Source organism: Tenrec ecaudatus, chromosome 6, assembly GCF_050624435.1.
Source record: "Tenrec ecaudatus isolate mTenEca1 chromosome 6, mTenEca1.hap1, whole genome shotgun sequence".
In the NCBI taxonomy this organism is placed as follows: Eukaryota; Metazoa; Chordata; class Mammalia; order Afrosoricida; family Tenrecidae; genus Tenrec; species Tenrec ecaudatus.
This window is the reverse complement of record NC_134535.1, coordinates 153,402,058-153,427,768: the sequence shown is the minus strand read 5'-3', so window position 1 is coordinate 153,427,768 and position 25,711 is coordinate 153,402,058. Positions and strand designations below refer to the sequence as shown.

At 40.1% G+C, this 25,711-nt stretch overlaps 1 protein-coding gene across 2 annotated transcripts in view; it reads right to left on the bottom strand.

The window, feature by feature from the left end:
• The window catches only part of USP6NL (USP6 N-terminal like), a 167,246-nt gene that overhangs the window by 7,729 nt on the left and 133,806 nt on the right, over positions 1-25,711 (bottom strand). For both annotated transcript variants that reach the window (XM_075552389.1, XM_075552390.1), the window contains exons 8-14: positions 24,650-24,759; positions 22,009-22,057; positions 20,304-20,424; positions 14,996-15,090; positions 14,279-14,344; positions 14,092-14,191; positions 10,674-10,826 (exon numbers count right to left, since the gene is read on the bottom strand). In XM_075552389.1, the coding sequence (XP_075408504.1) occupies positions 10,674-10,826; positions 14,092-14,191; positions 14,279-14,344; positions 14,996-15,090; positions 20,304-20,424; positions 22,009-22,057; positions 24,650-24,759 (694 nt within the window). The remainder of the gene's footprint in view (positions 1-10,673; positions 10,827-14,091; positions 14,192-14,278; positions 14,345-14,995; positions 15,091-20,303; positions 20,425-22,008; positions 22,058-24,649; positions 24,760-25,711) is intronic.

Genomic DNA, 25,711 nt, shown 5'->3' with positions numbered 1-25,711 from the left:
TGTAAGTTTAGAGAAACAGCTAATATATGAGCTCATTATTACGAGTCCACAGTAGTGTAACTTTCTGTTGAGCAATTTGACAAAAGGCAGGCAATGTTAAGGTCCTTCACAGCATAAATGGTTTGCGCTGAACTATTACAGCCTGTGGTGCAAACCCATTCAGTGGTGCCGCAGAGGAAAGGCCTGGTGATCTTCTTCCATACGGAGCACAGCCACGAAAATCCCATGGAGCAGCTCACACCTGCTAACACATGGGAATGCCAAGGGCTGGAATAGAGGCAACAGTAACTTTAAAAACCACCACAACAGAATTTTATGACTTAGCAACTCTACTGCTGAGAATTTATCCTGAAATAGTAAGTAAGGCATGCATACAATTCTAGCCACAAAAGTGCCGTGCTTTAGAGAATGTTAATGATGGGGAAGTGTGTGCCCAATAGCAAGGACTTGTGAGAGTCTGCGACAACTGTGGAACAGAAACATGTTGAGGAAACGGTGAGTGTAAAGCGATAGGAGTCATGTTGACATACTATTGTCATGCTGATATATGTGACATCATCAGTGAGACAGTTAGTTAAAAACATGTGTAACATCATTTATCATGGAACAAATGTAGGCAAAAGGCCACATATGTCTACAAAACGGAACAGGGAACACGAGAGTATTAACAGTAGTGGTTAATACACTTTACCACCAGTCCCACCCAAAAGTTGTTTAGAACTTTTATTTTTGCTTAACCATTCTAAAAAAAAACCTAAGCATTGTTATAAACACTACAAAGGGATCACTTGTAAAGAAATAAGAAGTCTAGCCACACTGAGCAGCCTTCTATTAGACTCCCTCTTGGAGGACATTTGAACTGCATTATCGTGCTCAAAGGCTTTGTTTTCACTCAAAGGCATTAGGCTGAAAGCATTCTTCTGACCTACTAAGTGAACAATCTTAACAAAAAAACGAGATTGACCAGATGTGGCATTTTTAATGAAGCCTTAATGAAAGATTACCTTCTTTGCTTTCTACATACTCAAAACCCATTCTTGCAATAATCTATCAGTTTTTACCTCAGGCAGATATCATGTTTATTGGTCTGTAATTTACATGCTCTAATTCTTCCCCTTTGAAAAGTAGAACCAAATGTTTTGCATCTCCATCCTTCAAACACTTCTTTTGGTTCCCAATGTTTCAAAGATTACTGATAATCATCTAGAGCAGTGGTTCGCAACCTTCCTCATGCCATGACCCTGTAATACGGTACCTCATGTGGTGGTGACCCCCAATCATAACATTATTTTCGTTGCTACTTCATCACTGTCATTTTGCTACTGTGATGAATTGGGCGACCCATGTGGAAGGGTCACTCATTCCCCAAAGGAGTCACGACCCACAGGTTGAGAAGCGTGGACCGAGAGGATCTCTGTCACCTGTCAATGCACGAAGGGAAACTCGTTCTTCCTGGACACACTTACTCAGATCAGGTCACTCAGCCTTGGCCTGGTCCTTGTTTGGCTTCAAATTCCTATTATCAATATTTATTTGTACCTTCCCTTTCTAAAGCCTCCTTGTCCAGGAACATTGAAACAAAGCATGATTTGGACAGTGCCTACCTCCCCCAGCCACATCTAAGCAGGAAGAGCCCAGGGCCGGCTTTGGTTACAGTGTAAGGATAGGGAAGAGAGGTTAAGGATGGGAGGGAGGAGGCAAGACAACATAAGCAGAGAGACTCATAAAGGCAAGTGCAGTGGAAGAGACCAAAGCAAAAATACTCCCAAATTGTTTAGTCTGGGAGTGGAGAGGACGGTGGGGGTGGGGGGAGTGAGGGGGGGGCGGGAGTGAGGCAGGAGGACTAAGAAAGAAAGCTGAGTATTTTCAGGGAAAATTATGTCATGCCACAGGCTGTCCCGAGGTGGTACCTGTCAGAGAATGCCATTCCAACCCATGGAGACCCAGGGCACAGTATAATGGCAGTTTGTGGATCTGGGCATCTTTGGAGGAGGAATAAACAACACTGACGAGGGAAGCCATGGAGTCAGAGGTGGTTGTCATTTCGTGAAAAGACAAGTTGGAAAATATGTGTCACACGTAAGTGAGACATTTAATATTTCCACCTATTTTGAACTGACTGCCATCAAGCCCACGCTGACTCAGAGCCTTCAGGAAGTGAGGGCTTCAGAGACTAACTCCTCACAGGAACAGAAAGCCTCATTTTTCTCCCATCGAGCGGCTGATGACACTGAACTGCTGGAACTGCAGTCAGCAGCCCAACATGTAACCCACTATGTACCATGGATCCATCGTTTGCCCATATAAAGGGGAAGAAGATGATTTACCTTATACTTACTCCTACTTTTTGTTCAAGCCATAAAGAAATTCCGCTTCGTTGGAATTTATATTCAAATCACTCCCTAAATTATTCAGTGTATTAGAACTGAAAGTAAAACTTAACATGTGTTATTTTCTGAATGGACAAGAGGCTAATATGCACACTGGTAAAAAACAAACAAACTACAGTTTGTCTGAAGTGTCCAAAACAGGAGCATCTTTATAGTTCTTTCATACTAGCCGGTAGATTCCCATTGATCCTAAGTAGACATAACATATGTACAGTGACTGCTTCTATATTCCTTTCTACGCTATCCAAAATGGGAATAGATCATTAGGAAGGAGCTGATAAAATGGTCATTGAATATGTTGATAGAAATTAGAATGACATATTCCACACTAAGGCAGAAATATGACAGTTATAAATATTATTATCCACATAGCTAAGAAGCTAGACAGAGAAGGGTTTGAAAACCCACAAAGGAAAAGCACAGGTACTGACAAAACGGCATTGCCCCTTGTTCATTCCTAAATGACACTCTCCCATTAGGAGCTGGGACTCTGTTAAGAGGTAGGGACATGGGGAGCAGCCCCAGACAAAAGCAGAGGAGCCGGTCTCTGTGTCTTTCTAAAGAAGGGCGGGTCCTTTTTGAAAGCAGTAGCACACAGACAGAAGGACGTCCTAAAGTATAAGCACTTCAGAAAAATTAAATAAATAATAAAAATCAGTGCTTCCGAACCTTAAGAGAGTAGACCAGCCCCTGCATAGGGACAGGGGACAACAGTCCCAGAAGCAAAACCCACCTGCAGCCCTGGATTAGCTTTATTTAAAACTGCCCACTCACACCTACAATGATGTTCAGTGGAGAGCACGCTAAATACAAACAAGTACTGTGTGCTTCCGACTGCAACCCTGGCATTTAATGGTCATCAATAATTCTTGACTCACAACATTGTTGGATTACGCCATCCACATACGTGTCATTCCAACCCTGACCTACCCTCCGAAGAGTACAGCACTCTTCACAAGGCAACAGTGACTCCATCCAGATGCTGTCTGCATGTCAGTGACCACAGGGCAACACTGTCCCACGGAAGATGCGTCTCTCAAAGGGCGCAGGTCAGAGCAGGGGTGGAGCACGCGGGAGGGGGGTGAGAGAAGAAGGAAGGGGAAGAGGGCGGGAGGGTCCTAGAAGGTAAGTATCAGAGAGACCAAGACAGAGAAGAACAGAAAGCAAAAGGCAGACAAGGGGGTCAAGCACAGGGCACTTCGGAGTACGTTATCATCTCCCCTCCTACTGGCAGCCTGGTAACACGAGTCTGAGAGTGGGGGCTTGCTCCCGTCTCAAAGCACTGACAGGCCCAAGACTGCCTCTCAATGCCAAGAGCAGCACCCAAGCTCGGGCTGCTGTGCCTGGGCAATGTGGCCTCAGTAACCATGAGGTTTATTTCTCGGACTGCTCCTAGACTAAAGACAGAGGCCCCTATAAGCCCCTGCAAGAAGGACGAGCCACCACCAGGAATATATGTACACACAAACACTGCCATACCTAACTTTGATTAGGGTTACACATTGCTTTCACCCCTAAGCAATTCAGTACTACGACGAGGTTCAAGAGTAATTGATGTCAAAAAGGATAGCAGTAAGTAGGTAAGAAATATGAATAGTTATTCATATTTTCATTCTGGGATTCTTTACAAAGACATAATCAAGTTTTTGCTTATTCTACTAGTTTTATGCCTACAAATTACTCTTTCCTTCTCTCTCGGTACGTAAATGAAGAATTACTGCCTTACTCGTTAAAGGACACAAGGGAAGGCCACTTATACTAGCTACTACATGGGCCCTTTTATGACAATGCCAGTGAATGATTTTGTTCACCAGTTTTCAAATCGTTGATATTTTCAGTGCCAATGACAACAATTAGAATAATCCACTCAATAAAATGATCAAATAATAGACTTCAGAATAAAGGAAATGGTGCTTGTTAACTAGTTGGCTTTTCTAAATTAATATTTTTTCTTTTCCTTGAAAACAAAACAAAAAGTCAACAAAAGAAAAATACTTAATTTAACTTCCCATAACTGTTGCAGAATTCCTTTGAAAGCCCTCCAGTCTCTTTGCTCACTCGGGCCTATGTCCCCACCCAGTGGACACCACGTGCAACTGCAGGACTTACAGGTTAATGGCCTCCAAAGACATTAACTCGTTTTTTCTGACCCAACAACAGGCTATCAGAGAAAAGTGCTATCAGTGCTCTCCGTAGTGAGAAAACTCTACTTTTAAATTCCACAACACAAAGTAAGTGTTCTGACTGTGTTCACAGTGTTCAGTAGGAAATGCAGAGGCCACTGTCAGAGAAATCATTCCAGGAAAGAGGAACCTTGGTAGGACTGTCTTATCCTTTACAGACCAAATATTAAGTCCGAGTGAGTTTTACAATATTTTTACTAAATTGCTCAATTCAAATTTATATCTGAAAATCAAATGTTTACACCGACCAGAACTACTGACCAGAATACACAATCCAACCATTATTCCAGCCTTTAACATGATGACTTTGTAAAAGGTTGATTTTCTAAATTTTAGCTAAAGTAGTAAAAAAAAATTTTTTTTAATTTATTGTAGTTAGGCTTACAAACTTTACTCTTTTTCCTCAACAGATTAAGCTTGAAAGATAAGGTAGGAAGAAGACAATTATTTATGTAACATTTCACTATACACCTATTTATTGCCACATTATCCAGTAGACCTTAATTATATCATTTTCATAGATTTTAGTATGTACACATTAATAAAAGTATGTAACATATTTCAATGATAGTTACATAAATGAAAGCTAAAATACCCAAAAATGGGAGATTTTTTTACTTACTAAGAGAACAAAACTGCTTTTTCTGCCTGTGTGTCTGTGTGCACATATATGCAGCTCTGCGAGTTTCAATACAGAGTCCAGCAACCAATGTCCAATGCGGAGACAAAAGGGTGGGTCCCCTCACCTGAAAATCCTTGCCTTTGTAGACAGCAAGTAGGCCTTTATTACCTAGAAAGTATACTAGAACTTTACTAGTTCATTCACAAATTAAATGGAATGCTATTACCCTAGGGGTTAAAGAGTCATGGTGTTGCAGTAGGCCAGGCATCGGGCGCTATCCACGAGGTCGGTGGTTCAAACCCACCACTCGCACCACAGGGAGGCTGTCTGCTATCAAATGGGGAGCACAAGAGAATAATGTTTTGTCAGACGCTTAAGACGCTTCAGTGGGTGAGCGAGCATTAAACAGTTTCCCTTGGCAGGGAATGCAGAGGTGGGGCGGGAAGGAAAAGGTTTAGAGTGCACAGAGAGAGAACTCTGTTTTAGGGATGAAGTTTGAAATCTCAGAGGGGCAGGCAGGTGAAGATGCCCATGTAAACTATTGCTACATCAGTCTGGGCTTCAGAAGTTCCTTGGAGGAAGCTCCAGGATAGAGGGGAGACCTGAAAGCCTTGGAGGTTTTGTTGTAACTGTGGGGAATGATGTGATCACTGTCTGGAGAAAGAAGGTCTATAAAATGAAACTAGTGTGCCAGACACACAGACCATGGAAAAGATGAGCTGAAGCCAGGGAACTCGTAAAGGGAAAAGAAGAGGCCGAGGTGGAGCCAGAGGAAGGCAGGTGGGAGCTGGAACTGGGAGCAAACCTGCATGACGCACAAACAGCATCACTGTGAATAAGCAAGCACGCATGAGCAGTCTTTTTAATGGCCCAAACCTTTGAAAACCCGACAAAAAGACCTATACGAAAGAGAAAATGCAATACTGAGCCTACCAAAGTGTTTCCTACAAATTAACAAAATAACAACTCCAAATTTCTCTAGGAAAAAAACTCAGCATAGTTCTCAGGGCTTAAAGCAACAGAACCCTTTCTTAAAAAGATTATTTGCATGCCATATTTCTCACATGAAAGTGGCCCGCTCTCATATTATGAAACATTTTCTGTTTATTCTGCTACATAGGTCATAAGTTACAGACTTCTATCCAAAGTGGCTGGCCTGTGGTCAAAGTGGATTAGCAGCGGCTTTCTAACTAGAATGAATTCCACCATCTGACCAACTTGCTGGGAAATGGCCTCATGTGCATAACAGACAGTTGAGGAGATCAAAGGAACATTTCTATCTCAAGATCACCGACCCAGTATGCAAGAAACGTTTTGAATCATGTTACTACTTCAACTGTCAACCCAGTTACTTAAACCCAGGTCTTCAGGATTGATTCACACTAGAAGAGGAGCTAGCATTTCCACACTGTGTGATACACGCTCAGCAGACGCAGGGGCCAAAATGAAGGTGCTGTAGAATGAACGAATGAAGCAAAACCAGCAAAGAACTGAGCAGAAATGGCTAGAAAAGAAATCAGCAACTGAAAGGGAGGCCTGCTACAAGATAAATGTAAACTAAACCACAGACAATGAATGATATGTGGGCACTGGTGAAGTGGGGCCTCAAGAAATTTTACAGAATAAAAACTCAAAGGTAGTAAGAAATTGTCCCTAAAACTAAAAATAACAACAACAACAAAACCCTGAGGCATAGTTCTTTTCCCAGAAAATCTGATACTGAAAAACTGCCGGTGAGATGCTTGATAATCAGGCTGAATTCCAAAGATAATGTGCCCAGCATCCAGAGAGAAAAAGCAAATAAACCACCTATGACTGTATACTGTAGGCAGAAGATAAGAGTTCTCCAAAGCCACGTAAAGAAACTGTGTAGTACCAGGGGGCTTCAAAAGTTCATGGAAAAACTCCACTGTCTTTGCATTTCCTGTGAACTTTGTGAGGTATCTTCATATCGTAGTTAAGGGAAGGACATTTGGAACCTGACTAGCTGGATCAAATTGTGGTTCTACCACTTACTTGTTATATAAGGCTCTAGGAAACTCAACTTGTGCCGTACCTCATCTACAAAGTGGGAAGAATAGAAGTGTTTATTTCACCAGGTTGTAGGGGGAGTAAGTCACTAACTGTAAGTCTAAAGTGTTATAGAACAGCATCTGGCACAGATAACTGTGAGTGATTATTACAAACAATTTTAAGCAGTGTTGTGTTGATATATATTGAAAAACAGGTACTCTGATACATTGCTGGTGGGAATATGAAACTGGTAAAAAGTATTCTGGAGAGCAATTTAGCAATTATCAAAATCCAAAGGCACACACATTTTCACCTGCGTGTTTCACTTCTAAGAACTCTGGTGACACAGTGGGTTATCTGGAACCACAAAGTCAAAGGCACCGCTTGTTCAGAGGGAGAAAGCTGAGGCCTTCTGCTACCACAAAGATTTCCAGCCTTGGGAAACCAGGGAGGGGTCCTTAACAGTCTGAATGGACTCTGGCAGTGAGTTTGTTTGGATGACTTTCACATCTAGAAATTTATCTTACACATATCATACGTGATCACAGTTCATCACTATGCAGCTAATAGAAGGATACAGCAGCACCTCTACTGGTTTCACAGGAGCCCTGGTGGCACTGACAGGTAAGGATTTGGCCAGTAACTGCGACGCTGATGGTTCACACTCACTGTCCACTCCACGAGAGAAAGACGAGGTTAACTGTTCCAGTAAAGATTTACAAACTTGGAAACCGAGAGGGTCACTGTAAGTCAGAACTGACTTGGTGGCACGAGGTTTGGTTTTGGAATTGGAATTACATGCAGTGATCTTCAAGACATATTGAAACATGAAGAAAGTCAGAACACTATACATACTACCACAATGTCTCACACACACACACACACACACACACACACACACACACTTACAAATGTCTGGAGTATTTAAGTATAAACAAACAAACAAACAAAATCAAACTCACTGCCACTGAGTTGATGCTGACTCATAGCAACCCCAAAGGAGAGGATAAAACTGTCCTTGTGGGTTTCTCAGACTGTAACTGGTTATGGGAGTAGAAAGCCCTGGCTTTCTCCTGAGGAGTGGCTGGTGGTTTCGAACTATTGACCTCAGAGATAGCAGTCTGATGCATAACTCTTTAAATATACACGAGGGAAATGGCAAGAAGTGACTGCTTTTTGGTAACACTGAGATTTTGTGATTACATATTAAAAATAAATTATTATAAGTTCAAGGATGAATTAGAAAAAGCAAAATATAAATTTGAGAGTTACTATTAAATGCAATATATTAAAGATTCAATGACTTCTTTATTTCTTGCTTAGAAGAGTTGAGTCAATGACACTGAATTCCCGGTATTTTTTTATAAAAAGTGTTTAAATTCATTTAATTTAATTATACTACTTTAATTATCTTGCAATAAAATGATAGCACTTTAACTTTAGAGGTGCTCTAAAATTTGATATACAATGACTATATAGAGAAATTAATGAAAGCAATGATAGCAGATACCATAACTTACCCTGTCAGTGATACACAGATAGGATAATATAAAAAATAAAGAGTATGTATTGTGGATTGAATTTTCTCTCCCCGATAGTTATATAAAAGTTCTAACCCATGTAACTGTCAATAGGACCGTGTTTGGAAGGAGGGGATTCCTGTTATGTTACTGAGATTATACTGGTGGGTCCTAACCGTAATCCTTTCTAATTAGTGGTGCACAAAAAGCAAGCCAGACACAGACCTGGACATACACATACTTAAAAAGAGATGCTTTGTGACCAGTGGCAGGTATGGCCCAAAGCAAAAGAAAGCTAAGGTCGCCAGAGGTCACCAAACACTGGTCTGAAACTAAGTAAAAAAGCCTACAGAAGGAACGGATATGACCAAACCCCAATTTGGACGTTGGCGTGAACATGAGAAAGCAAGTTTGTTTTTCAAACATCAACAACGTGTGCTATTTTTTTTACAGCAGCACTGGAAAGTGTATGTGCAGAAGTCTCAAGCATGTGTCTACTATGTATGTGTGTATATAATAATATAATGTAATTTTAATGTGGATGGGTCATATTCATGTTCCAAAATCATGTTTTAAAGGAAATAATATAAAACTAACACAAGTCAAGATGGTGGGACACAGCTAAAGCAGAGGGTGAGGAAATTTTATAATACTAAATGCTTATACTAGCAAAGAAAGAACTCGGCTGAATAATTTAAGCTTTCACTCAAGAAACCTGACACAGAAAACAAAATAAACCTGAAGTCTGCAGTAGGAAATAAAAGAGAAAAGAGCACAAATTGATGAAATCTAAAACAGCAAAACAAAAAAGAAAAAATCAATAAAACTCTAAGTTGGCTCTTTGAAAAGATCTATAAAACCTCTGGGCAACACTGACAAAGAAAAAAAAGAGGTGAGACCCAGGATTCCCAGTATCGGGAACCCAGAAGGCTATAACTACGACAGCTGACGTAAAAAGGATACTAAGACTAAGCTGGCCAGGTAACCCAAAAAGTGGGTGGTTTGCACCCCCAGCTGCTCCGAGGGAGAAAGCTGTGGCAGTCTGCTCCGGAAAGACTAAGAGCCTTGGGGGCCTATGGAGCAGTTCTGCTCCGTGCTATGATGCTGTGGGGGTCAGAATCAGTTTATGATACTAGGTTTAGAGAATACGACTAGCAGTAACTCTAAGCACATGCACCTGTTAAAAATTCACATGAAATGGAAAAATTCCTCAAAAGCTACAAACTTTAAGTCATCCAAAATTAAACAGGTAATTTGAAGAGTCTTAACTATTAAAGAAATTAAATTAATAATTAACCACCTGCAGCAAAACAAAAACTCCAGGCCCAGATGTTTTCACTGGTGAATTCAGACAAGGAAGAATGTTCCCAAGTCACTCTGAGGCCAGCACCTCTCTGATAGCAAAACTAGACAACTTCCTCCCACCCGGAGGCATAGAGATCCTGTCCTACAAGATCGGGTGGCACTGTCCCTCTGGGTTTTCCCAGACGGTAACTCTTTATTGGAGTAGAAAGCCCCCATCTTTCCCCTACAGAGCAGCTAGTGGTTTAGAACTGCTGATCTTGTGGTTAACAGCCAACACACAAGTCACTACTATCAGCGTTCTCATCTAGAAAGTGGGACTTTCACTTGCTCTGCTACTGCATATAGTTTCACAAAAAAGGGCGTTAAGTATAAAAAGCACTTATGGTTAAGCTGATGTAAAACACCGTGAATTCTACTGCTGAACCATAGGATATGCCAAGCTTTCCCAATTTAAGTGAATACTTGTTGTTCTAATATGCTCACTTGTCCTATCCTAGAATAAGACAACAGATCCAGATTGATTTAGACTATGTCATCCCCCGTGTAACGTTTCTGCTTTGACACACAGTCGCCCAAATGACCCTGCCACGTGGCCCAGCGTCACCACCATTCAGAAACACAGGATTTGGCTATTTCCTACCAGGTTCTGGAAGGTCCAATTTTGCTCGTTTGAGTTCTGCCATAGAAATCTGAAGTTGGTCTATTACAAAATCATCTTCAAAGAAAAAATTTTTTGCCAAGGTCTCCTGAAGAAATTCTACAAGTTCTTCCATAGATAACTTCATTAGATGTTCTGGGAAAGAACAAGAGAAACAAAAACACGTCAGCAGCTACTTCAGGTTGAAAAGATAACATATTCTATTCTTACACAGCATTCTGGCAGGGAGGGGCAAAGCACACAACTTACATAGGCACGGTGACTATCATTAGAACTCAAGACAAAATTATGATGTTGAGACTGACACAGGGAGACAGGGATGCTTACTGGGGGCTAGGGGGTGGGGAGGATACTGCTGATGCCTCCATGTGATCCCCAGCCTTCCTGGAGAAAAAGACAGAGAAAGACCACGCCAACCAGCATGGAAATGCTTTGTTGCTATTGGTCCTCAGTTGCCACAGGCAAACACACTGTGTGTAAAGAGTATTTAAAATCGCAATTATTAATTTTGTTTGTGATTTGTGTCAACCACAAAACTCACCCCAATTGTACAAGTAGCCTACATGTAGATGTCTATGTGCATATGTGGATCAAGTTACAGAAATAAACTGAGCTTTCAAGGCTGTTATACTTGCTTTTTTCCATTCAATTATGTATCATGGAGATTTCTCAGTAAGTACTCTTTATACTACCATTTTTAATAGCTATACAAAAAATGCATTGTATGTATGTATGTACTATGATTTACTTAATTACCCGTACCACTCACACCAAATCACTGCTATCGAGTCCATTCTGACTCATCTTTACCAGGGCAGAGAGCCTCCATTAGGGCTCCAGTGACGGACACCAGCTTGTTCCTGTGTGTGTGCCATTTTAAGCCCATCCGCGATGAAATGCCAAGAACACGTCTGTAAATATTCATAAAGCAATACAACGCACGAAAGGCTGAATGGATGGCTGGGAGGAAGTGAGGAACGGGAAGGAGGAAGAGAGGGCAGATAGTGGGGGAGGGTGGGAGGGTAGGAGGGAGAGAGGGAGGGAAGTGAGGGGGAGGGGTAAGGGCAGGAAGGCAGGCAATCTCTGTCTAACAACTGGTGGTTAAGCACCCAGACCATTTTGAGGCGATAAAGGAACTTCATGTAAGCTTTATCTCGTTACCCAAGGGGTGGGGGGTGGGGGGCAAAATCCATCACATGAGGCAGATTTTCAAATTTATTTCATCTAATGCTACAGTAGCATATAAAGTAATTGCTCTGCTTAAAGTTTATTTACAAAAAGATGAAGATGAAAAAAATTTACTCCCTCTCTGAAAACAAATTCAAGTGTCAAACAAGGAAAACAAAAGTTTTATAGACTCAAGCTGCAAAACAGCTCTAGGAGAGCTCTCTGAAATAGAACCGAAGTAAGCCAGACGGGGCTGTCTACTCCCACGAAGACAGGCGCCTCAGAACCCCACCGGGGCAGTTCTGTTCTCCGGCCCGACAGCGCTGCGGAGATGGAATCTTCTGTTTCACGTGGTAGACTATACAATAAGCACAAAGGGACGGACTGTGGTGGGATTAAAAAGTTCATGGAAATTTCCACTTTCTTTTTATTCCACTTTCCATGAACATTTTTAAGCTGGGCCCGCAAACGTTAATCATTTAGTAAAAATAAAACGTTTGTTCTATATATTTGCCAGTTCATAAGCCCTAAGGAGAAAATGGAAGTAAAAGGGTCGGGGAGAGAAAATGAGTGACAGAAGAAAGAAAAAGAAAGCCAGACTGAGAAAACGTATGCTGATGTGTATCTAACAGAACCCTGAGACTTGCAACGCTGTCGATTGTTGCGTCTTGCATGGATGTGTATGCTGGGCCAACGAACCATAGCACTGTTGAATACTTTGCTTTAAGAAGGGAAACAAGAATGCTCTTAAAAGACACTTTCACTCCTTTTTAAATTTGGATAATCTGGCATTATTTTCATTTTTTCCCAAGTAAGTAATCGATAATTCATATTAAATCACCTCACAAGTACTTAGCTTACAACATCAACCACCAAAGGAAGGAAGGGCGTAGAGGAGGGAAGGAAGGAAGGAAGAAGGAAGGGCAGGAGGGAGGGAATAAATAAAACATGAGCCCCAGGCACTCAATTTGCTTGTGATTTTGTTGAGAAGCTGAACAGAGGTTCACTAAAGAAGAGCACGCGAGTAGACATGTGAAACTATGCTGGATGACCGGGATCACTCTAGAGCAGGGGATCTCAACCTTCCTATGCTGCAACCCTTTCATACAGTCCCTTGTGTTGTGGTGACCCCCCCGCAACCATAAAATTATTTTCGTTGATACTTCATCACTGTAATTTTGCTACTGTTACGAATTGGGCAACCCCTGCGAAAGGGTCGTTTGGCCACCAAAGGGGTCACGACCCACAGGTTGAGAACTTCTGCTCTAGAGACTTCAAAGAGTCTTCTCTGCATAGTAAGAAGAGTTATCTAATTTTTATGGCTGAATTGAGACTTTCTCATGGAGAAAACCTCTCATTTCTTGACTTTTAGAATAAGGCTTACCACATCAAATTATACAAGCCTTTGGAAGATTTCTAAAATGAAATAGGTAACTATATCTAGATAACAAAACTTAAAAACATATATATTTTCATTGTGAATTGCATGGTTTACAGAGCAACTCAGTTATCTATTCAATAATTCATACACATTTTCTTTCCTATCATTGGCTGCAAGCTCCACAATGTAACATCACTCACTCTACCTTCCTCCCGTTTCCATTCCTCCTCTTTCTTGCCTTCAGAACTTTGTCCTTGGGAAAATGCTGCCCTTCTGATCTCAGAGGGGGATTATTCTAAGGAGTGCACACCTCCCTAGTCTTACTGTCCAGTTTTGTCTATTGTGTGGCCACTCAAGGCTTTGAAAAGCCTTGCTACATGTATGCAACTACAGACATGGAACGTACTAGCCCCCGAGGCCACAATGCAGCCAAGCAGAGAGAAGATCCGAGAGTCCTCATCTCTGGTGGACAGCCAGAGCTGTGGGCCTTTTTCCTGGATGAAGGAAACAGTAATGGACAATGTCCTCTCCTACCCAAATGTGAGACTCAGACTAAAGGACAAGAGTGAACAGGGCGCTGTGAAAACAAACATTTATTAGGAACGTCATTAGTAAAGCCATCCCATTGCACCTTGGAACCATCAACTTAGTGCTGAAGCGTGAAAATGAACCTGAGAGAAGAGGGAGAGCATGCAGGCCTCTGCAACGTGCTCAACGGTGAGTCACATGGGAACAGTGATGCCAGCACACCACCAACTGAAGGCAGTTCTCCACTGCTTTTCAGGAACCTTCCCAAACCACTCTAAAAGTACTACCCCGAGCTCCAAGTAGTTCAGTGAAACATTGTCTTACTTCTGTGCAACTTTAAGATTGTATAAGACATAGCAGTAAGGACTCGTTCTCCTTCAAAAATGTAGATATCCCATATCCGTAGGTTGAGTGTAAATGGAGTCTGTGATTAAAAGCAAAACAGGAGTAAGGTTAACATTTGCCTCACCCTTTATTTACAACTTTATGATTGAGTCTTATAAATACTCACACGATCAAGAAAACACTGAAAAAACCATTTCATTGTGTAAAAACTTGTGTAGATTTCTTGAGAATCCTGGGGAGAAAAATTAAAAAACCTCAAAAGGGTTGAACTGCAATAAACAAAGCATGACAAAATAAATGCAAACGTTAAGGAAGACTGTGGGGCAGCTGCCCAACTAAAGAGAACCATCTCACGGAAGTCTTTGTTACACTGGATTATGGGTAGTGGGTTTTGTTTTTTTGTTTGTTTTCTCTCTCCCTTTTTTTCTTTCACTTGTCAAAATTATAAGAATAAACCCTTTCTTCAGAGAGGATTGTAAGGTAATATTTTGATCTTTAAATATTTCAAAGTAAAATATCTTTGCTTTACTAAATTGTGTTTTGCAGTAAAACTTAGATACTGTTTGCTAAGAACAAGTTGGTATGATCCTTAAAACATTTTCTTTTCTGCACAATTTTTAAACTCCAAAATTACTGATAAATCATGCATTCTTATAAAGTATTGTTTGTTTTATCAGCTTCAAAGAAGAGGTTTGATTTTATGAATGAGAGCAGTGATAGTACTGTAGTATTACATTTTACCAAACGAGTACTCTCAAACAAGTGAGAACGGTAAATGAAATCAACAACACATAAATTAGAAAGATATCCGGAATTAAGACACAGCTACTTTATTCTAGCTTTACTCTGGCTGTAGGCAGAAGTCAGCGTCATGTCTACCTACCAAGTGTTGCTTCAGCTTGGACAGAAATTTATTCAGGATTTTTTCATGGTGTCCTTGGAACCTCAACAGTTTAGGAAAACCATGGACAAAAAAGCCTAGAACATAAAGACAAACACAGCACTTTATAAATAACAGGAACAAATCTCCATTTTAAAATCCAACGTATTTTCTTCGATCATAACTATCAAAAGTGAAAAACAGTATTGCCAAAAATATTTCCTCCACATCAGGAAAATGATTTGGTATACATTCCAGGTAATGAAACATGGAGCCAAGCATTTGCTTGCTGAAGATCGTCTACAACCTTGTAAAACCCCGGAAGAGGCCAAGGTATCCCAAGTGAAATGGAAAACGGAGGCACTAAGAAGAACAGTCACTAACGACATTTATCAGGAGCATCTATTGTTCTGCTAAGATCATATCCTAAATACTAGCTTTTTCAAAGGACATTCTGATCTTGAGTATTTTGTTTTAATGAAAATACATTACATAACAAACATTTATCATTCTTTTGAGGTTGACTCCAGCAGTCTGTGTTTTATTCCCAAAGTTTTTAATCACCTTTAATCTGTTCTATAATCCATCAGCTAAAATAAACTGGCACTACTTGATCAGATCATGTCAAAATAAGTGTATTTTAGCTTGAATTAATTAGAAAATATCATCTATGCACTCTCTATCAATTTATACATTGTTAGTACTAACGGTGTGCCTAATTCACTAAGGAGCCTGGTGGGTTATGTGCTGGGGCCCAAAGTCACAAGGTAACAAAACCACCATGGGAGAAAGAAGGTTTTCTACTCCTGCCAAAACTTACAGCCTAAGATAGCTCAGATTTGCCATTCAATCTTGACGTCCTCAGCCTTCATTTGGATTCTAGAGAGTTATCTGTGATACCACTTTCATAGTGGGAATACAGAGAATGGGAAACCATGACTTACAGCATCTCACAGGCAGACCTAGCACTAAGTATCTCTAAGCATATCAATCGTAATGCCCTACACTGTACCGCAAATGTAAATGTTACGATTGCAGACTCACTATTAATATCGCTTTACTGATTCAGTTGGCAGCAATATTTCTTAAAGTTAAGCTCTGAATATGTTTAAAAGAAACGAGTGCTTTCCAAAGCAGCGGTCCTACTCTGTGCAGGGTCAACCTGAGCCGGAATGGGCTCAGTGGCCAGGCTTCCTTAACCCCTTACAGTTTATCCTACACTTTTAGTCAGTATGTTGCACAGTCCCTTAAAAAGGGCAAATGTACAATGGACTGATTTCTCCACATTAGCTTTTTCCAACCTGTGACTTTCTATGTAACTTTGCAAGATGTTACATGTTTTTAAAAAAGAATCATGGGGAAACAACAGTACATTACCCATTATCTTCTTGGACATTAGTGATATAAATGAACCTATTTCTAAATAGCGCTACAAAGTAAAGATATTTCTTTTACTTTAACTCAAGTCTCTCAGACTTATTTTATCTTTTGAGTCCACCTCCCCACAAAAACATGTTTCTGAAAACTGAAAACATTGTTCTTTTAAGAATGGGAGGAACTTTATAATCTGGGCAAGACAGTTTCTTTATTTTTAATAAATCATTTTATTGGGGGCTTATAACAATCCATACATCCATTGTGTCAAGCACATTTGTACATATGTTGCCATTATTTTAAAAATATTTTTTCTACTTGAGCCCTTGGTATCAGCTCCTCTTTTTTCCCTCCCTCCCGCACCCTTCACCCTTCTTAATAAATTATAGATTATTTTCATATTTTACACTGTCCTATCTCCACCTACATTTCTGTTCTTTGTACAACTGAGTGGAGGGTGGAAGATGGTTATATGTAGATCACTGCAATCGGTTCCCCCTTTCTCCCCGCACCTTCCCCCTACCCTCGTAGTATCCCTACTCCCATTACTGTTCCTGAGGGGTTATCTGTCCTGGATTCTGTGTGTTGAGAGCTCTATCTGTACTAATGTACATGCTCCAGGGTAGCCGGATTTGTAAGGCAGAACTGGGGTCATGATAGTTGCGGGTGGGTGGGGGTGCAGGATATTAAAGAACTAGAGGAACATTGTGCGTGTCATTGGTGCTCTACTGCACGCTGGCTGGCTCGCCCCTTCCTTTTGACCCTTCTATGAGGAGATGACCCCAATAATTCACATCAATATGATTGTTTTGATAAGACTGTTTCTTAATCGATTCTACATTTTCTAAGTGTGTGTACAAAGTTCCAGACATAGAAATTCTGTTCCTCATTTAGTACTCATTAAAAAAAAAAACATTTTCTATCAGTGCCATGTTCCTGGTCACAAGAAAAACTTGATTTGAATGGATTGTTTTAAGAGATGTAGGGAGCCCCACTAAAATGATCTTTTCACACACACAAAAAAGCTTCATTTTAGAAAAGTCAATATCCTTGATTAATAACCCTAGTTTTAGGATGCTTAGCTATCACACATTTCTTCACTTTTCAGAGATATCTCAGATTTGCTCTTCAATCTTGATGTCCTCGGCCTTCATTTGTGTGGTAGATTATAATCATTTGTCAATTTGAGGATTAAGAGTGTAGGGGTGGAGTCTAGCTTGTCAATCAGATCATAGCCAATGAGGCCTTTGTGTGGGCTTGGCCTTCTCCTGAGAATTCTGGGAAATCCGGTGCTTCCTTCTTGGAGGAGGTAGGCTCTCTGCTCACACCCTGGGAGACACAGCAGCTGGCAAGACACATGGACACACCCTGATGCAGCCTTGGTTGCTAGAGAAGCCGTGCAGAGATTCCTGCCAGCGCTGAGATGTTTCCGATGCCACTGGATCCACAGACTTTCTACCAACTGGCCTGTGATCTTCTACATTCGGCGTCATTGCATGTGTTTCGTGAATCTGAAGAGGACTTGATAGATTGGTATCAGACTTATGGAATTGATCTGGACTATGGATGTTTTCTCAATTTTCTATTGCTCTTGTATATAAATCTCTTTCTTATACACATATGTGTGTCCATGGATTTGTTTCTTTTTTCAAAACCTTTTTCAAGGGCTGACTTTCCCATGGATTTGTTTCTCTAGTCTACCCAGACTCACACAATTTGGATTCTAGATAGGAATAAGTGATACCACTTTCATAGTGGGAATGCAAAGAATGTGTAACCATGACTTACAGCATCTCACAGACAGACCTAGCACTAAGTATCTCTAAGCATATCAATCGTAATGCCCCACACTGTACTGCAAATGTAAATGTTAGGACTGCAGACTCACTATTAATATCGCTTTACTGATTAAACTGGCAGCAGTAATTCCTAACATTAAGCTCTGAAATATGTTTAAAAGAAACGAGTGTTTTCCAAAATTGGACAGTCTTCCACATAATTATATGGTACTTAAATGGTACTATTACATGTGCTTCAAAATGTATCAGCAATATCATCCCACAGTTAAGCAAAAGGAAGTTTGATGAAGAGTTGCTTTTCCAAGATGCCTTTTTAAATGATAAGGAGCCCTGGCAGCACTGTCAGATAAGCACTGGGCAGTCGACCGCAAGGCTGATGATTCACACCTATCGGCTGCACTGAGGAAGAAAGATGAGGCTCGCTGCTCCCATCCACATTTAAGGCCTGGAATCCTATGAGTCAGAATCAACTTGACGGCAGTGGGTTTTTGTTTTGTTTTGGTCTACTGGGTGGTAGTAAAAAAATGTAATGTAGTTTACTTTTGAAGTTCATAAACTGTAAAAATATACAAAACAGCTAATATTAAAGATCCCTCAGTCCCACTGCTGTCCAGTAGATTCTGGCTCAGGAGAAACATTGTTTAGGGCAGGGGCCCTCAAACTGCGGCCCACGGGCCACATGAGGACATTTATCCGGCCCACCGGGTGTTTTGCCGCCCCTGCCTGTCCTGCTGAGCAGCCGACTTGTCCAGCGTGCATAGGAATTTGTTCATAGCTTTTTAAAAATTATTGTCTGGCCCTCCAATGGTCTGAGGGGCAGTGAACTGGCCCCCTGTTTAAAAAGTTTGAGGACTCCTGATTTAGGGCTTCCAAGGCTGTAATCTTTACGGGAGCAGAGCGCATCCACTTTCTCCTGGGGTTAGGTGAGGATAGTATGTTAAAAAACAAAAATGAAGATTAAGGGAGAAAATAAATACACACACACACACACACACACAGTTACAGAGTACCTCCACAAATATCACCAGCAAAATGCAGAAGGCCATCATTGTGTAAACACATCACTTTTAACACATGACAGGTTCCCCAACACATACACACTACCACATAATTGGCAGTGACTGACATGAAAATGATCAGCTTTGGATCATTCTTAAATATTCCTGCTTGCACAAGAGTGAATGTACTCTCACGAGAACAATTCTACAAACTTTGATATTCTGAACATTTTGGGTTCTTCATAAAACACTGCCCCATGACAAAAGAGTCTCTAACTTCAGAAATGATCTATCCCTGAACTGTGCTGGAATTACTCTTTATTTGGTATTACCACTTGGAAAACAATAATCTCTATAATACATGGACAAATGCCACTTTTACTACAAGTTGTACTCCAAGCTCTTTAAAAATAAAGTTAAAAAATTAAAAAAATAAAGATCACATATGCTTGACATATGTAAGCAAAAAGTATTAAAAAGCACCAATATTCCAAAACCCAAACACTTATGCATGTTTTGAAATACTAAGCAAGCAATTGCCTAGAACGTATTAGTAGCCTTTTATTTAAAATGTCATCATTTTTATGACTGGAAAATAAAACTTAAAAAAAACCACACAACAACATTTGGGATATAAAACTAATCAAGTATCATGCAACAAATCAAGTATCATGCAACATTTCCTTAAAACACCTAAGTGCCACCTCACAATTGTGATTTTTCAACAAAGCATTATGCATCACAAAATACTGACAATGGTAAATATTTACCTGAAGAGATCATTTCTTAACTGCCTAAAAGTTTTGAACTAAAAGTATCTCTTGCTTATCCAATACAGTTTTACTTTCTAAATTGTTCTGCACCTAAACTAGTTTCCTTTGATGGGGGTATAAGTCAGATAAGAATTTTCAAATGCCAACAATATACTTTAATAAAGCATTAAAGGAAAAGCTACGTGAACAAAAATGTTTAGAAAAGTTCAACAACAACAAATTTGAAGAAATGAGTCATAAATATTTATTCATTGAACAAGTTCCTGGTCATTAAGTTTGTTATACTCGCTCTACTGAGCACCTTCTATATTTTTCCTTTACCCGCTGCCCCTTGTCTATACCATTTTAAAAGGTGGCATTTTCTCACCATGCATGGCATGTTTGGGTCCCGAGAATAGTTTGACCAGGGCCCAGAAGGCATCTTCTTCATTCATATACATAAGGAGTAAAGCTGTGATCTGGCTCATTCCCTGACAGTATCCAACTTCCTAAAGAATTCATAAAAACAAAGAAAAAATTTAAATCAAATTATATGCATAGGCACATTAAAACTTTGATCTATAAAATATCAGAAAATGCCTAACACCACATTAATTGGCAAGTATGATTTCTTTATAATATTATGCCACATACTGTGGGGGGTGAAATGCTGTTCAAGAATAATGTCTATAGCTATATACTTCTTTACTGTTTGATACTATGAGACTTTTTAAAAAGAGCAATACTAGTATTATATTTCTTTTTCATGTATAGTTCTCAGCTCAGTATATTCGTCTTTGCTCAAATGTTGCTATTTTTCTCCTACAATTCCCAACTGGTGTCGTGGGCTGCGTGTCGGGCTGCTCATCGGTGTGTCAGGTTTCTACTCCTGTAAAGAGTTATAGTCTCACACTTACCGGGGAAGTTCTACCCTGTCCTATGGTGTCACTATACAATGGAATCGGCTCAATGGAAGTGAGTTGGATTTTTCTTATCCCCAATTTGATTTTGTGTCCTCTACATTTCTGAATTCGAGAGCAGACACCTTCCAGGATGCTCACCCAGCCCACATCCTCTCTGAGAACTGCCCATAGCCCCCCACAGCCCGTCCCTTAGGGTGTCGCCTTCGTGATTCTTGCTTGTACCACAGATATCAATATTGATGGGACAATGGAGGGCACTTGACCCAGGGGAATAATTAATTACTTGAGAGTGACTAATAGGGTATGAAATTAAAACAAAGCCACAAACTACATTTAAGTGGTGGTATATACTTAATAGACTGATAAAAAAATACATTTCAAAGGGGCACCACGAGACCTTAGACAAGTAAAGATCACTAGCTATGTCACTGAAAGCTTCAACTTGAAACTCTAATTCCTACGAGGCCCAGCAGTGCGTCATTTCCACGAGAAGTCCTTACCCCCTTTGACCTTGCCCTTGTCTGAGTGACTTTGTTCCTTGTCTACTTAAAGGTCTTAATTAGAATAGAAATTACACTGCTAAGGTTCAAAAGTTGTACTCCCTGGAACCAGTCAACAGCATTTATTTAACACCCACATTATGTTCAACACTGTTTTCTTCTAATGGAAGCATCAAGCAGGGGGGAAATAAGATGGAGTTAGAAATACTACAAGGTTCCTTGATACAAGACTGAGCCACGGAGCAAGTAGAGCATGAGGGACAGGGATAACAGGTCCTACAGATCCATATTACCAATACTATGAGCATCATCCCCAACTTCCTGCCCTGGACAGCTCATTCTGTTTCATTTGCTTAAGAATTGAAACAAATCAAATAGCAAAACAACTGAGAGAGAGAGAGAGAGAGAGAGAGAGAGAGAGAGAGAGAGAGAGAGAGAGAGAGAGAGAGAGAGAGAGAGATGGATGGATAGGGTGGGGAAGACAGGACTCTAGGATCTATTACCCAAGAGTTTAGTTTGAGATCACCTACCTACAGGTGGTTTATAGAAAGACTACCGTGGTGTTAAGAGATTGTAGAGATGATCTAACACCAAGAAGAAAAACTAGAAAACTGATTCCAATTCCTGAGAAGACAACTCAGAGAACTGCTGGCCAATTGCTCTAACTTACCGTATTATAAATAGAATACGCAGCAAGGACATGGAATAAGGATTGTTGCCTAAGGAAAAACAATTACATTAAATATAAGTTTTTTCACATTTTAAATTATAAACATTTTTAAAACAAACAAGTTAGCTGAAAGTAAATAAATTGCAAAAAAATCACTATTGTAAAAAAAATATTTACATATTACTCTACACAGTCTAAAACTGAGACTTGATACCATTCAATCTGTTAGGGGAAAAATTATATACCATATTTGTTGACCTCTTTGGTCAAATGTTCTCATTCTAAAATCATCACCATAGAAGCAATAGGCTTAAGTGGGTGGTGGAATGGCCTTCTGAAGAGTTAGTGACAACACTGGGTGCATGGCAATACCTTGTGGAGCTGAGGTATTATCCTCAAGGACACTATATATGCTTGAAATCAGTGTCCTGTCTGTTTCACTCAGGATTTACAGGTGAATGAGGGGGTAACATAATAATAACAGTGATAACTGTGATCATTATTAACTAATTATCATTTAGTAGTTTTAAGACTTGTTATTATATATAATAATGTCACCCTTTCATTCTAATAGAAGCACTGGTGACATAGGAGCAGTGGTTAAGAGTTGGGTGGCAATTCCTAAGGTCTGCAGTTTAAAACCACCAGTAGCTTCCTGGAAGAAAGACGGTAGTTTCTTTTCGAGTAAGAGTTAGTTATGGGCTCGGAAACCGACAGAGGCAGTTCTACCCTGCCCTATAGGGTCACCATGAGTTCGTTATCGCTAATAATTCACTATCAATACTTTTGCTTCCTGTGTCTGCAATCATGGGTTCTGCTGATCTAGAAGTAAAAGTTTCAAAGGAGGAAATGTTTCCACCAGAAGACACAAGAACAATTCTACTGAAAAGGAAGCTGAAATTGCCACTCAGGCACTTTAGGCTTCCCATGCTTCTGAATCAACAGGCAAAGAAGGGGGCTACTCTATTGACTGATGTTTGTTATCAAGGAGAACTGGGTATCACACATGGAGGTATGGAAAAGTATGTCTGAAATACAGGATATCTACCATGCTTTTTAATTCTGGTCTGTGAAAAACTCTAACCACCCAGTTCGGCAAGACTACTAAAGGCTACTTGCGGAGAGAAATGGGAACATGGATTGAGAGTGAAAAGCCAATAGTTATAAATACCAGCCATGACCATATGCTAAGCTGCTGAAATAAGAAGAACTATACTCACTCACTCACTGACATTGAGTCAATGCTGACTCACAGCGACCCACTGTGGGTTTCCGAGACTGTAACTGTTTACAGGCGTAAAAAGCCCATTCTCTCTTCCTCGAAGTTCCTGGTGGTTTCCAACTGCCAACCACCTGCAGTGCATAACCACTATACCACCAGGACTCCACGAACAGCAATAGTGATGAGTGTTTCTTCTGTGTGCTGTTATAAATGCTTGAGTATACATTAACCAAGTATTTCTGTTTTCTTTTTCTCATCCCCTACCATCTAACAAAAGATGAATCAACAATAGCTCGATTTATGTCATAATACTGAAGTTACAGGATATCAAATGAGAAGGATGAACATCATCTAAGAATGGGCTTCCTCTTGTATGGAAAAATTAGTATGGTTTTACTTGTAACAAGATTAGGGTATCATGTTAAGCAGTAGTAATAACTTAATTCGTGTGTGTGTATGTGTGTGTGTTGAGCATATATGTAACAAATCATTTACCAAACCAACATTCTTTATGTGTACAATTCAGGGTCACTTGTTATATTTATCTTTATTTGGAGATTAAGAACAGTTTAAGAAAATGCATACAAGTGCCAAGTTGACAAAGGGTGGATTGTGATAGTTTCATGTGTCAGCTTGGCTAAGCCACAGTACCCACTTCTTCCACTGAGTACAAATTTCGATGGTGACTATAAATAGAAGAGATTATCCCAGATAACCTGATTATGTCTGATTTAATAAGCCTTAAGAGAACAGCTCAGTCTTTCTTGAAGAAGAAATTCTGCCTGTGGATTCAGCTTCAGCTCATGCACAAGAGTTCCAACCTGATGGCTTGCCTTATGGATTTCAGACTTGCCTTGTCAGCCCTCACAAATATATAAGCTTGCAAAAAGCACTCTCACTATATGTCTCCTCTGGGTTGTTCTCTCATATAGGTATTAGCAAAATTGTGTCTTTCCCTCATAAACGGTCATAGCAGTGATATATTCCATGGCAGTCAATGTGTCGTACTAATGCCCTGACTTCCATATCAAGTTAGTTTAAGAGTAATCATAATTTCCTGTTTTCATTTTAGTTTCATTTATGCATAGGATCAGAGTACTATGAATATATTTACCACTTACAGTTCTCAAGAAAAAACATTGCTTTCTATAACATTTTAAATAAAATGATCTACCATATATTTTCATAATTTCAAAATCATAAAATTCCAATTGGATAGCACTTACTGTATCTAAAGGTTAAAACATTGAAGTTAACTTACATCCTAAGTTTCATACAACAGACTCAAACAATCTACAAGTTTAGAAACCTTTAGCACCGAATTAAAATTGTAGTCAAGAGAAGTTGATGTTCATGAAGGTTTTGATAGAGACTACTTCTCAAGTCTGTTGACATTTAATAATATGAAATGGTACTTACTTAACACCGTATCTGTCTCTAAACATAATATGGTCCCTAAAGGTGCGGTTGACATCAAGGTCAATCTGTCTGATGTCAGGTGAACAACCCCGTGCTCTGTGCTTTAATTTCTGAAGAGGAAAAGAAATTACATTTTTTAAAAGCACATTTTAATAGAATCCATTAGTGAAAATCTCTAACAAATATTGAAATAAATCACCCTCTCTCTTTTTGTTTTTAGTTTAAGAAAATCATTTCTGTGGTCAAAAACCAAACTCAGAGAAGGTACTCAAGGCCAGAATCCCTCCCATCCAGGTTTGCATCTCTACAATTCCCTTCTCCCTCCCTCCCTCCCCACCTTTTCCCCCTTGCAATCTGCCAATATAGCTAGAGTTGTGTTTATTTTTCAGTCCTGCAGTTTGTACTATAAAATTAGGTAAAAGCTCTTCATGGGTGAACCACATAGTTGCTACTGATTTCCTTCCTTTCCTGCACAAGTCTGTTTTCCTTGAAGTTTCACATTGCTTTGTTTCTTGATTTGTCAGTCACTAATTCTATCCCAAACTCACACTTTAAGTTGTGAGATCACCTTTGGAGATGCTCAAGCAGGGTAAATATTCTACGAATTTCATCTTCTCAGTCATCTTGCTCAGATGGTTCTGCCCTGCTCCAGTGTGGGCGCGGGGCGTGCTCATGGCAAGGCCTGCTGCCCGGCTGTCTTCAAACCTCTCCTCAATATCCTCTAGGCGTCCTTTCGCTTTTCGGTTGTGTGGAGTGCCCTGTGTCCTGAATCTTCCATCTTCTTTGCTCTGGGTTTATTCTCTTGCTCTAGAGGAGCACGAGTTCCTGTAGCTCCTGGAGAAGGCTGCATGGAAGATACATTTTTTGAAACTTTGAATTTACTCTCACACTTCATAGTGTTTGGCTATTGTAGAACAAAGTTGGAGAATGTCCTTGCTTGAAAGGCACTGTTTCACTGTCATTTAGCTTCTGGTGTTGCCATTCTAACTTTTCAAAATATGAAATCATTTGTTTTTAATTGGGAGGAGTTGACTTTTCTCAGTATAAGCCAATAGGAGTGTC